The sequence below is a fragment of the Coptis chinensis genome, chromosome 9 (assembly GCF_015680905.1).
Source record: "Coptis chinensis isolate HL-2020 chromosome 9, ASM1568090v1, whole genome shotgun sequence".
NCBI classification, from domain to species: Eukaryota; Viridiplantae; Streptophyta; class Magnoliopsida; order Ranunculales; family Ranunculaceae; genus Coptis; species Coptis chinensis.
The window spans coordinates 50,061,134-50,074,432 of record NC_141464.1 but is presented as its reverse complement, the minus strand read 5'-3'; the positions used below and the strand labels follow the sequence as shown (position 1 = coordinate 50,074,432).

The 13,299-nt window shown below is 38.8% G+C and overlaps 2 protein-coding genes and 1 long non-coding RNA gene across 3 annotated transcripts; all 3 read left to right on the top strand.

Moving 5' to 3' along the window:
• The first annotated feature begins 2,972 nt into the window (after window positions 1-2,972).
• On the top strand, window positions 2,973-4,682 carry LOC147476494 (uncharacterized). The gene has a single exon (XM_086585746.1). The coding sequence runs from the start codon at window positions 2,973-2,975 to the stop codon at window positions 4,680-4,682; it is 1,710 nt and encodes a 569-aa protein (XP_086441872.1).
• Window positions 4,683-4,869: 187 nt separating this feature from the next.
• On the top strand, window positions 4,870-10,096 carry LOC147476493 (uncharacterized). The gene is made up of 8 exons (XM_086583956.1): window positions 4,870-5,126; window positions 5,223-5,319; window positions 8,349-8,512; window positions 8,578-8,863; window positions 8,972-9,254; window positions 9,380-9,461; window positions 9,770-9,899; window positions 9,977-10,096. The coding sequence occupies exons 1-5, from the start codon at window positions 5,076-5,078 to the stop codon at window positions 9,031-9,033; spliced, it is 660 nt and encodes a 219-aa protein (XP_086440082.1). The 5' UTR covers window positions 4,870-5,075; the 3' UTR covers window positions 9,034-9,254; window positions 9,380-9,461; window positions 9,770-9,899; window positions 9,977-10,096.
• Window positions 10,097-10,231: 135 nt separating this feature from the next.
• On the top strand, window positions 10,232-11,555 carry LOC147476492 (uncharacterized). The gene is made up of 5 exons (XR_015207197.1): window positions 10,232-10,355; window positions 10,446-10,613; window positions 10,697-10,813; window positions 10,941-11,371; window positions 11,473-11,555. It is a non-coding gene; the product is annotated as an uncharacterized LOC147476492 (long non-coding RNA).
• The last annotated feature ends 1,744 nt before the right edge of the window (window positions 11,556-13,299 follow it).

The following is a 13,299-nucleotide window of genomic DNA, read 5'->3' as shown; positions in this document are numbered from 1 at the left end:
ACAGTCTAACCCCTCATAGGCTGACTCACGTACGACGCCAAGCTAGGAATATTTCCAACCAAGTGCTTCGTGCAGGTTGACATTCACAGGGAAGACGGCTGACTCATATAAGGCAACGAGCCCGAAGCTTAGCCAATCAAGAATTTGGTTGTATTGATGCAACATCACTTCCATCAGAAAGTGGAAGCAATGATGGTAAATCTGAAACCCTAGGAATTATTCTGTACCTAATACCACCCTAGCTTATTCCTCAACACGACAAATTATTCCATGCATATTCCATTATCGATTTAATAAATTTGTCCGTGCGTATCACATCTCCTATTTTGTCTTATTTTTGCCAGTTTTGGGCATACCTCCTGAAGATATATCTGACGAATGTGATCTCAGTTACATAACCTTCAATGATGGTGATACTCAAAGCAGCACTGACTACGAGGATGAAGCTTTTGAAGGTTATACTTATAAACTCCTTTTACACCATTTATCCTTAGACACTTATCATTCGCTAATCTTGCCAAAGGCGAATCTACGGTTAACTGCAGACTTAGATGCTGATCACGAAGATGTCGGTGTAGATGCTACTCATCCATTCTGTGTGATTGATACTGGTATGCACTCTGGGGATGTTGAAAACAACCGTGGAGATTTAACGGCTGAAGTTGTTGCTTTGCAAGGTTCCATTTTGTCCTTGAATTAAATATATATATCTTGCATGTTTCAATCTATTCATGCCTACGCTTCTATAATATATTAACCTTCAAAGTATTAAACCTTAGGTAATCATCGTAGTGACCACCAAATAAGAGTGCCGACAAGAAGAAGGCGGAATCACAATTGTGTACGAGGTTATGTTGACTCTTCGAGTCTTCAAACCCATCGTTTACCGCAACCAAGGAATTGTACACACTGTCGAGCTAGGCTTTTCCACCGCAAGCCACCTGGCTTATGCTGCTCAAATGGGACCACAAGTTTACCTTTAATGGAAGCACCCCCTGAGTTGACTAATCTATATACATCTCAGACAATTGAAGGTATTGATTTTAGGAAACACGTGCGCGCATACAACCATGTCTTCTCTTTCACTTCTATGGGTGTACACATAGACGAAGAGCTCGCAGACGGTCGGGAAGGAATTTACACATATAAAGCTCGGGGATCTATTTATCATCGTATTGGCAGCCTTTTGCCCAACCCTGGGGATAGACCTAGGTATCTTCAGATGTATATATATGACACGGATCATGAGCTTGACCACCGTATGGCTGAAAGCGAATTTGTTGGACCGGAGGGTGCTTTGCAATCATTCATAAGGTTTTAAAGGAAAACCCGTGACGTTAAGATATTTCGCCGGATATCGCAGCTATCCTCATTGCCCAATCTTACCGCTAATTAAGGATAACCCAATAGGTGCTCACCAATATAGTTTTGCCTACGCCCGCTCAAGTAGCAGACCATTTTGGTGGGTGGTGAAGATCCAAGTAACCTTAATGAAAGAGAGACATCGAGCTCAAAAGATATCCGGAGAGTTTGAGAATGTCCCCCGATATACCGGGCTATTACGATCCGGCTTCAATACCCCTCGCTACTCCCTCGTGGCACCCCGTGATGGAATTTGCATATGTTCGCTTCTAATGGAGCACGGCTTAGTTGCCAAGCATTTTATTGTTACTTGCTGCAGGTGAGTGCCAACTTCTACTTTCATATGTTTTGTGTTTTGAATTGGTTTTTCCCCGGTGGAAGCAGAACTAACATGTCATCTCATAATTAGATTCGACCGGATGATCCACTTCTTCTTCTCCGTAGTGGTCGTCTTTTACAACAATATATAGTTGACAACTACGTTAAAATATCCACTCTAAGATTGAGGTGGGTGCGTGATCATCAACAAGAAATAAGGGTTGAGCTTTATCAAGGGTTGCAAGATTCTTTAAACTCGGGAGAATTGCATTTAGGTATGCAGATACTTTTAGTTCTTAAGCACGTTTAATTAATTGCAGATCCTAAAGTCCATTCTTATTCCAAATTAAGGTAATGTGGGGCGCAAAACAATCTTGCCTCCGTCTTTTACGGGGTGCCCCCGAGACATGCATCGTCGGTATCACGATGCCATGGCATTAGTTCAAAAGTATGGAAGGCCAGATTTGTTTATCACAATGACTTGCAATCCATCTTGGGAGGAGATAACCGCTGAGTTGTTGGAAGGGCAAATTCCCAATGATAGACCGGATTTGATTGTTAGGATCTTTCGTGCCAAGCTTGAAGAGTTAAAAAATGATCTATTTACTAAAGGGGTGCTTGGGAAAGTTGTTGCGCATGTCCATGTTATTGAATTTCAAAAGCGAGGATTACCGCACGCACACATCCTACTGATCCTTGACGAAGATGACAAGATAACTACTGTAGAATATTATGACAAAATTGTCTGAGCGGAAATTCCTGACCCAGCACTTGAACCAGAACTATATGAAATTGTTGTTAAACATATGATTCATGGTCCGTGCGGTAGTTTGAACCCACAATGCGTTTGCATGAAGGATAAAAAATGTTCCAAAAATTTCCCAAACCAATTCGCTCCAGTTACTAATCAAGGAAGCGATTCCTACGCAGTATATATGAGGCGAAACAACGGTGCATTTGCAGTTGTACAAAATCATCGTCGGAGTTATCGTGTCGATAATCGTTGGGTTGTTCCTTATAACCCGTGGTTACTAAAGAAATACAACTGCCATATCAATGTCGAGATATGCTCGAGCATTAAAAGTGTCAAATATTTATACAAGTATATCTACAAGGGTTAAGATCGAGTGGCATTGGAAGTTAGCTCGGACAACAACAAAGAACAAGATGAAATAAAGCAGTATGTTGATGGACGTTGGATTTGCCCACAAGAAGCCCTTTGGAGGATTTTTGAATTCCCACTTAGCCAAATATACCCATCCGTGTACTCTTTACAAGTCCACCTTAAGAATATGCATGAGGTGACCTACCGGGGCAATCGCCTCATTGAGGATGTTTTGACTGATGATAGGAACTCCCGCACAATGTTAACAGAATTTTTTACTCTTAATAACACTGGCAAAGCTGCTCGAGATTATCTCTATCGTGAAATCCTTGGACGTTATGTGTGGAATAAGTCGGGTAAGCATTGGCAAGACAGAATTGGACAAAATCGTGTCATTGGAAGACTTTTTGCCGTTTCACCTCTAGAGGGTGAGAGATACTACTTGAGGGTGCTACTTAATCATATTAGAGGGCCCACGTCATTTGAGCACCTGCGAACTGTTGGATCTACTGTACACCACACATTTAAAGAAGCTGCTGAGGCATTGGGCTTGCTTGAAAGGGATAATGATGTTCGCAGCTGTTTGCTTGAGGCATCGATGATACAAATGCCATCTTCTTTGCAGAAATTGTTTGTTACTATCCTGGTCTATTGTAATCCCGCCGGTGTGCGTGCTTTGTGGGATGAATTTCATGGGTATATGTCAGAAGACTATGCCTTTTCCAATACAAACACGATCTATGTAAGGGATTGTTTCTTGTCCGAACTTAGAGTGTTATTAGACCAACATGGTAAACAAATTTCAGCCTACGATTTGCCTGCAATCACTGATGAACACGTTCACCTTCATGAAACTTCCAATTTAATTAGAGAAGAACTGAATATTCCCGTTACTTCAGAAGACCTCTCAGCTATAGGCAACCTTAATGATGATCAAAGAAATGCTTTTGATCAGATTATGGGATCAATTCAGCGAAAAGAAGGTGGTGTATATTTTGTAGACGGCCCAGGAGGTACAGGTAAAACATACTTATATAAAGCCATTCTAGCAAAACTCCGTTGTGAAGGAAAAATTGCGATTGCAACAGCAACATCGGGAATTGCTGCTATAATGATGCCTGGAGGCCGTACAGCCCATTCAAGATTCAAGGTATCGATCCCAATTACATCCGTGTCCACATGCAAAATAAGCAAGGCTGACAGGGGAAACGGCTTGGCATCTTTGTTACGACAAGCGAGCATACTGATATGGGACGAGGCTACGATGACACATCGTCATGCTTTTGAGGCACTGGACAGAACTTTAAGAGACATCACAAGCAATGATCAGCCTTTTGGGGGAAAAGTTTTCGTTATGGGTGGAGATTTCCGCCAAGTGCTTCCTGTGATTTCCCGTGGTACGAGGGCACAGACTATTGATGCATGTATTACAAACTCCCCACTTTGGGAGGCTGTACATGTTATACATTTAAAGGAAAACATGCGGGCGAGAAACGATCCGACTTTTGCAAAGTTACTGATGCGCATAGGCGATGGCATTGAACCATTTATTGACGAGGACATGATTGCGCTTCCTCAAGATATTGTTGTACCGTGGGACAATGAGACCTCACCTGGGAATCTTATAAATGAGATCTTCCCAAGCTTACATGAAAATGCTGGTGACCTTGACTACATGATTGATAGGGCAATAATAACTCCTAGAAATGAAACTGTCGACTTATTGAATGATGAAATAATTGATCAGTTTCCAGGTGAAGAAGTCACCTACTACTCTTTCGATTCGGTTGAAAATGATTCACGTGGTTTGTACCCGAATGAGTACTTAAATTCTCTATGTCCCAGTGGTCTACCTCCTCACAAATTGAAACTTAAATTGGGAGCCCCGTTATACTAACCAGAAATTTAGATCCTAAAATGGCCTCCTCGTGAATGGAACAAGGTTGATATGTAGAGGATTCGACGACATGTCATTGATCTGAGATTGTTACTTGGGAATTCCATTGGTGCTAGAGTTTTCCTTCCCCGCGATCCCACTTCACCCTTCTGCGGATGCAAGGTTACCTTTCACGCTTCATTAGGAAACAATTTCCTATCAAGTTGAGCTTTGCTCTCACAATTAACAAATCGCAAGGTCAAACCATTCCAAATGTTGGAGTGTATTTGCCGGATCATGTTTTCTCCCATGGCCAGCTCTATGTTGCTTTATCAAGAGGAATATCGCAATCTTCTACCAAAGTTTTAGTCAAGAAAGGAACAATACGGGGTCGCTCTGAAACTTACACTAGGAATGTTGTCTACAATGATGTCCTCCATTATTGCAATGTACAATAGCCATTGGGTATGTATTGTTCTTCTCCGAATTTGTTAATTATTTGTATCTTGCTTATTCTGCCATATGATTCTAACTACATTTTGACTGCATGTGAATTTGCAGCAAAAGCCAACACAGATGTTCTCCCGTTCAACAAAAAATATCAAAGGATCGGAGTTGAATGTTGCAGTCTGCATGACTAAACAAGGTCAAACTATAAGTAAGAAACTTGGATGTCTATTGGAATTATGTGCTTATAATTTAAATTATGTCTATAACTCAATCACGTCACGTTAGAAATTACATGTTTGAATGGTAATAGTCATTGCTGACCAATGTAGTGGTTTGTTCATATCTGATCCAAACAAACTAGAAAAGGGCGCGTCCTAGCTCATGCTGCCCATAGTTATAGATAAAGGTTGATGTTGGAGAGGGAGTGTTCGAGGAGCGTACTTAGTGTATTAGCTTGTGACGGGGATAGTGGTGGTTAGGAGTCAGACAAAAGGGACAGAGGAGCCCAATGGTCCGAGAAGCTAAATATGTCCTTTACACCATTCCTGTATAGTGATGATGTTGTTGACGATGTAAAAGCACTCTTGAAGAGGTATAGATCAGGATGGTCGCTACAGCCATTTCAGGGGTAAATCTTTGGGTTATACTTGGCATGGAAAGAAGAACCCGTTATCCGGGCTTCAAAGAGACGAAGTCGTAGTCATACTATTTAGAGAAAGTGTTCGTTACTCAAACCAGAGTAAATTTAGGTCCTTCGTCGAAAATCTGTCCCTCATAATAGATCCTCCAATTACCATGGACGTAGTTTCCTAGAAGTCTCTTGTTTAATCGCTAAAAGGAAGGTCTTTATGGCATTTTACTTCCTTTCTTGAATAACTATAATAGTAAGACTACGAAAGGAAACCGTAGAATACAGAAATTATCCGTTTTCTTATGTTTCGTCACTTGCAAATTCACCGGGATTATGAATTTATGATATATCCTTGCAAAGACGAAAGTCATCGGAAGTTTTAAATACGTGGGATAGAATGAAAGAATTAATCCTACGATGAGTGTTTTACATGAAAGTCCCCACGAGCACGCTCACTAATATAAATATACTTTCTTTACGAAGATGCGGGGAAAGGAGAATATCTATCTAACACAGTACACCTGACATCTTGCAACACTTAAGACCCTGTTTAGCTTATCCATTGATCTCTTCAATCCCTGGCTGAAGAATTCGTGTCATATTTACTCTCTTTGACTCAGAGCAGGAAGAGAACCTTTGAGTTTGAAGTCCCCACTTTTGCTTTGCAGATTTGGCGGTTCAGTTCTTCTTTGTTGCCGACGCGGAGCCGACGCGGATTGTTGAGAGTTAATCGAGAGCTCCCCGCCATTTGCGATTCTGTTTCTTGTTGTTCTTCATTGAGCCGACGCGGATGTTGAGAGTTAATCAGGAGCTGTTGAAATTGGTGTGCGGCTAAGACGGTGTACATTGCCTAATTGTTGGGATAGAATTGCTGGTTAGGTCCCTCATAACCAAAATTCATCATGGACCCAGCACCAGCAATATTTTGCCCCGTCACCAACTTTAGACGTTGTACTTCGTCTCTGAGTTCGCCATTTAGGGCTATCAAGAAAGCAGAATTCAATAACATTTTGTGACAAATTTTATTTCAATAAGTAGTCACGAAGTTGAGATTAGACGGAACTATCAAACGTGTTATAGTAATATATTATATAGCATGGCCTCTAACATAAAGAGCAAGATAAGCTCCGCAAGTCAACAGCTCTACACCAAGGCTACACTAAATCTTTTTAGTGTAAGGTTTGAACATTGAACACAGAACCTCATACGAATTCCTTCTTTTTTTTTTTTCTTTTTTTCCTTTTTTACTTTTAGGGCGATGGAGACTATTGATTATTTTTCTGAGAGGAATCCAACAATGTCAGGTAGTGAAGAACCTCTATATTTCATTAGATGACAAACAAGTGAACTTTCTTCAGAAATAGAGCTAGCTGAGGTTGGAAGTACGCTAATAATAGTACCTTCTTAATGAAATTAATGTATACAAATCTAGAATCTTGCCATCGTAAGGTTGGCCTAGATCCTTGTAAGATCATGCATTCCTATCTAGAGGATAAAGTTAATCATTTACGAGTTTGGGGCCTTGACAACTGCAAGCTTTCATAAGATCCTATACTCGATGCCCATATCATAGATGTGCCAGTACACTGTTTTTTTGGGTCGATTGTGTATTATGATACTACCTAATAGCTACACCTGGAGGAAACACTCCGTCCATCACCTAACAAATGATCACATTCACATTTCAACATTTGCATACCGTCAAAACCAGTATTACAGAGAACTACCATTCGAAATCAATAACTATTGGAATTATACTTGACTAGATTCTCCACAGCTTGAAGTACGTTTACTTAACACAAAGCTGGGCAATTAAATAAGTAAGAATAAATCTACCCTCTTGCAAGGGGACCTGATGCTCCATGGTGTATAAAAGCAATTTCGGGTTCATTTTTTTTTCAAATCGATCCATTTGTATCTCTCTGTCCATGAGAAGCACATATTAAAAGAATTATTCAAAGGCATCTTCCAATTAGTCAACTAAGCTACTTACAATCTCAAAATAGATAAAAGATGATTTAAAGAAACAATTGAGTAATTGACCAACTGCCTATAAATAGCCGTTTATAAACTTTCACCCAATAAATGCAATGATGTTTTATCCCTTTAGGCTACTACACTTTAGGCATTCAATATATATATATATATCGTAACAGCAAGCAAAAACCTCAATTCAACGATTGGGTTTTCCCTTTGGCCATTGCTCTGACTTAAACGTCCACTACACCACTTTACAACTTCCGATCCCCCATTAATGTATACGTTGAATATCACAACCATCTGCAACCACATAAAAGCATTTAGCCCTCTCTTCATTTGTTCAGGATCCTTCTTCACCAAGCCTTTCTTTACTTTTTTTTATATATGTTGTGCTGGAGAGGTTGTGAGTATATTGATCAATTGAAATCAAATATTTGCCGAGCCTAGGTGATTAGTTAGTTGGAATTCCATATTATTGTTTTCCCTGTCAGGCAGAAATTTCTGTAAAGTCCCTATTAGACAATGCTATGATATTTGCTTATAATATTTCATTGCTCTTCTTTGAAGTTGTTCACTTAACATTTCGTCTTAATCTCTTACATACATTCGGTATTGTTGTTTTATAGGAAAACCTCAAATGGCAACAGAAGAATTCCAACCCCTTTCTAAGCTTCGTTCAGGCACAAGCAAATTGAAAATAATGGTTCGTGTGACAAGGATGTGGGAGTCGATCCACTGGAACAACAACAATGAGGTCCTAAGTAGAGACTTACTACTATTGGATGCTAAGGTAATCAACATTGTCTGTTATGCAACCATTCATAATTTATCACTCATTTTTTTCCTTATTACTAGGGAACCCACATGCATGCTAAATTGGAATCAAAGTATTTTAAAGAATTTGACAAATTGGCCAAAGGAGATGTGTTGAAAGAGGGTAAGATCTACATCATAGAAAGCTTTGATGTGGTGTTAGCAAAGGCCTATCGCCCCGTGGTGCATCCCTTTGTAATCCAATTCAAACCACAAACATTGATACAGTCCGTAGATGAAGAAGGTATTGAAATCGAAAGGTACAAGTTCAATTTCATTGAGTATAACACCATTCCAGATAAAGCGAAACAGAGAACTCTTCTATCAGGTTATAACTCACAACCTTGTGCTTAACTATTCCCTCTCTGTTTTACTTCCCAGTGCCGTCTTTTATAATGATTAAAAGATCTAACCTTCTATTTGTTTATACATTTAGATGTGATTGGCGTGCTTAAGAAAGTCGGAAGCACAAAACAGAAATCTGGATCAGTTCTGTAGGAGATAGTACTCATGGATATGAAGTGCGTGTGACCTTTTTGATATCGAATTAAACAAACTAACATGTTGTTGTAGCCTAATCCAAATTTATACAACCTTCAGACGTGCTGAAGTCACCATTACTTTATGGGGTGACCTGGTCAAATCAATTCCGGAGGACATCATAACACAACATAACGTGATCATTATAGCAACTTCGCTGGCCACAAGGGATTACCAAGGTACTAATACATTTAAAGTGTTTACAATTTAAATTGCCATTGAAATTTAATTAATCTGAATTTTATGCCTCATCTGAAATTTTATTCTCAAAGGATGGACTTTAAATATAGTTTTTTTTTTGTAGACAAAATAACACTTTCATCTGTTAGTGGAACAAAGATCTATGTCAACCTAGATATCGATGATGTCTCTGAGTTCAAGCGCAGGTCAGTTTTAGTTGTTTATAAATCATATTTGCATTCATTCTTCCCGATCACAACTATAAAAAAAAAGGTTAAAATATCGGCCAAAAGTGTGCAACCACATAAGTGTTAAATTGTGCATTAAAATGTAAAATTATGCAACCATGTAGGTGTTACAAATTAACGTAAACTACATTCATTTATACTATCAAGTAGTACTTTGATTTCCTCCCCTTTAGTTGGTATGTGCTTTTGGTGTGCAACCATTCATTGACTAATTTGTTCTATACACATAGTCACCCCTACATTTGCTTTTTATTGTTGCCTACTAGCATTAAAGCTGCAAACATATTAGTCGAGCCGGAGGGCCCTGCTGAAAATCTTTTTGAAGAAGCCATGCTTAGAGACAAGAGAGTAACCATTAATCAATTGAAGGAAATGGGAAAAGATCAGTTATATAAGGTGCATGGTGATTTTTTCTCTCCTACGTTAATATATATACCTTTTACTTAAAATATACTTGAATCTTTCTTATGTAGGGATCAAGTTATACCTGCAGTGCCATCATAGACAAGGTCTATAGTACTAATTGGTTCTACAATTGTTGCAAACGTTGTTTTAAAACAATTGCTCAAACTGAACCCAATACGTGTTGTCCAAAATGTAAGGTTGATACCGAAAAAAGGTTAGTAAAATAAATCATTTTTGTTGTTCTTTTTCATTTTTTTAAATTGAATCAAAAAAATTGGAAATGTCTATGTACCTACTTCTTGCCTATACACATTCTAATATGCAAACAAGTATAAGCTTCGCTTTGTTGTTAATGATTTCTCGGATATTACCACTTTTGTCGCTTTCAACAAGCATGCTAAAAACTTGGTTAAGAAGCCAGTAGAAGAATTAGATATAATCCACAAGGCAAGCTAATTCAAATATTCAAAACTTACGTTTCTTACAATAATTAACATCATTTGCTTATATTATCCTTTCTTGATATCCAAAAAAAAGGACGCAGGCCCCAAAGTGCTTCAAAATGAACTTGGGAAACTTGAAGGCAGATCTTACACGTTTCAAGTTCAGATCACCGAGTTCAGTTCAAAGGATGGTTTTGAATCGTTCACCATTGAGAAAGTTTACCCTGAGGAACCAAACATCAGCGGTCAATTGGTTGATAAGGTAGTCTTATGCGTGTTTTATTGTTCGGAATACAAGCAGCGCTATTTTACTACAACCACGTATAACATTTTAAACAAACGTAGGAATGCCAAAGTGCATGTCTTGAGTCGGCTGATGATATTGTTGGAGAAGGGGATTCAACCAGCGCAATCGAACCCGGTATACAACCATTGAAATGAATTAGAAAAACATAGTCCAAGGTAAATCTCAACACTCTTGAATGTTATAATTAAAATATTAATCTATTTTGTATGTGCATAAATAGTATACGTACTGATTAAATCAAGGGTGCTATGTGACAACGTTTTTATCCTTTCTTCCTTGCAGGAGACATCCATGAATGCAATGTGAATACACTGTCTTATCAAATCTACTTCTTTTAATGTTTGTTCTTAACAAGAAACCCTAGACTATTGTTTGACCAGTGTTATTCTTTGTGTTTTTTCACTGGCACCTATGTTTTTAACTTTTTCGTTCGACATTGTCTATTTCGTTTCATGGTTTGTCCCTTCCTACTCTTACTTATATTTAATTTTCATAATGGTTAAATGTTAATTGTATGGTTACCTTCTTTTCACTTTTCCCCCCTTTTTTACAAGTCATGTTGCATGTGTGGCAATTTCCCCCTTGGTTTTTCCCTTTTGTCAAAGCCAAACACATATACACTAATTCTGATGATTGGGCCAATCATACCATTCCAGTGAAGATGAGGTTATGTGTGGCACAAATGGAATCTTTCAAGCATTTTCCTAATGAAGGTACATTTAATTTAGCTTTTCGCCTCGGCATGTGATCATCATTTTTTTAATTTGGTTCTGACGTTAGTTTTCCCCTCTGAAATTTGCATGTGTTCGTTTAGATCCTGGTCATTCTTCAAGGTCAGGATAAGCCACTCGAAATCAAACCTGGGGCTCTCTCTGGCTGCTGTTGGTGAGCTAAACTCAAAGGTGTTTGACTTTCGTTCTGTTTTGCCACTCTGCCGGCTGATTTAATTAACCTACTACTTCACCCAGACGTTGTATGTAATATCTTTGTTCTCAATGGCTTGTAGATTCTGGGACCAGATGATGCAGAACGGATTTACGCTTGATAGAGCAGTTTCTGAGACACTGGTTCATGCCTTCAAAGCGAAGTATGTTGCCAATGTTATAAGAGGTAAGACAACAGAATTTGAATAATAAGTTACTTCATTTTAGTTGCCTGGTGTGCCGTGCTTGCGTATTGGTTTTATTCAAAGGCATTTTAGAAAGAAAAAAACACTTTAAGACCTCCCTTTATACTAAAGCCACTATTATGAATTATTTTTTTCCTACTTAAGGAATAGGTCGAAAGGGTTGATTCCTTCTACTACCTTTTGAACTCCTACTGAGTGCAAAGCGATTGGGCAAGGCCAGACAGAGTGATATTAAGCAAAGGTTAACGAGAGTTATATCTGTGCACATGTTGCTCACATGGATTGTGCGCTTCGCTCTTACATGGCTGGGACGGCTGGAGGAAGCAATGGATTGGATGCGGAGTATTATTGTAGACCCTGTGACAAGAAAACTGATCTCATCATACATGTGAAAAACATTACGGACTTGTGAATCTCTTAACTCTCGGGATGGCGTTGAGAAGATCCCGAAAATGGGGTTGTGCATTTTGGCGTGGCTCCCAACGAAAGATCTACAAGTTTCTTTGCATAATATCGAATTGGCATTGACGAAGGTAAATCATGTTGTATGATAGTTATAGTTTCATTTCGACAAGATTGGTATCATCCCTCTTCAGATCATCATTTTATAGTTTTTCAACTAGAGGCATGACCATCGATATTTACATCACCTTATAAGTGGAGCTTGTCTTGGAGATATATGGAATTCGGAGGACAGAAAGCGAGGGATTTCTGCAGGTCTGTTTGCTTTTCAACCTCATTGCGTTTTCAAGAATTATATTTCTGACAGCATCTCTCACAGTTTTACTAATGTGTTGCTTGATTTGCATGCATGATAAACTTTCATGTGGTATGTTTGTCTTGCGCCCGAATGTAACATAATTTCTCGAAAACTTGACAATTATTTAGAAAGATTTGTCTCTGTTCATTCAGTCGAGTCGTAGAATAGGGTAAGAGTAGTTAATACATTGACATGGTCTTATACTTACCAGTGCATTATTTATACTAAAAGCATTTTTTGAATAAGAAATTGTAATCCATAAGTGTGGCATTGTGTGGTGCGACAGATATATTGGATACACCTCTTGATGTTAACACCCGCCCTTAGGTAATAGGAAGGCAACATATATTTGTTTTTAAATTATCAATTGTGCAACCAAATATTTTTTCAAATTGCGCTGCCATCCTTAGACAGAGCTCGATGTGGGTGTGCTAGGGCTGCCTCCGTTGAGTCGGTTGTGGTCTAGGCACCCCACTTACGGTGGAAACATAGCTTATTGCATTGCCATGATTTGCGGGGTAAATGTTTGTGTCTTATCAATACGAGTTTTGGCCAGCGTTCCATTTATGATACTCCCATAACTTAGAAAACTCTGATATATATGTGAGATTATGGTGTGGAATTTGGACAGTGTTCTGTTACATTAATTGCTAACATTATTTCTTTCTCCATGTTGGTAAGGCCCCCTTCTAAGGGTGTGACCGCGTAGCTTACTAAAAGATGTTGCTGAAAAATTGAGGTTGAATTTTGAG

Coding starts and splice junctions, on each gene's coding strand:
- LOC147476493 (XM_086583956.1), top strand. CDS start 5,076: ATGTTGTCTACAATGATGTCCTCCATTATTGCAATGTACAATAGCCAT. Junction 5,127..5,222: donor CAATGTACAATAGCCATTGG/GTATGTATTGTT, acceptor GTGAATTTGCAG/CAAAAGCCAACACAGATGTT. Junction 5,320..8,348: donor TAAACAAGGTCAAACTATAA/GTAAGAAACTTG, acceptor GTTGTTTTATAG/GAAAACCTCAAATGGCAACA.
- LOC147476494 (XM_086585746.1), top strand. CDS start 2,973: ATGCATGAGGTGACCTACCGGGGCAATCGCCTCATTGAGGATGTTTTG.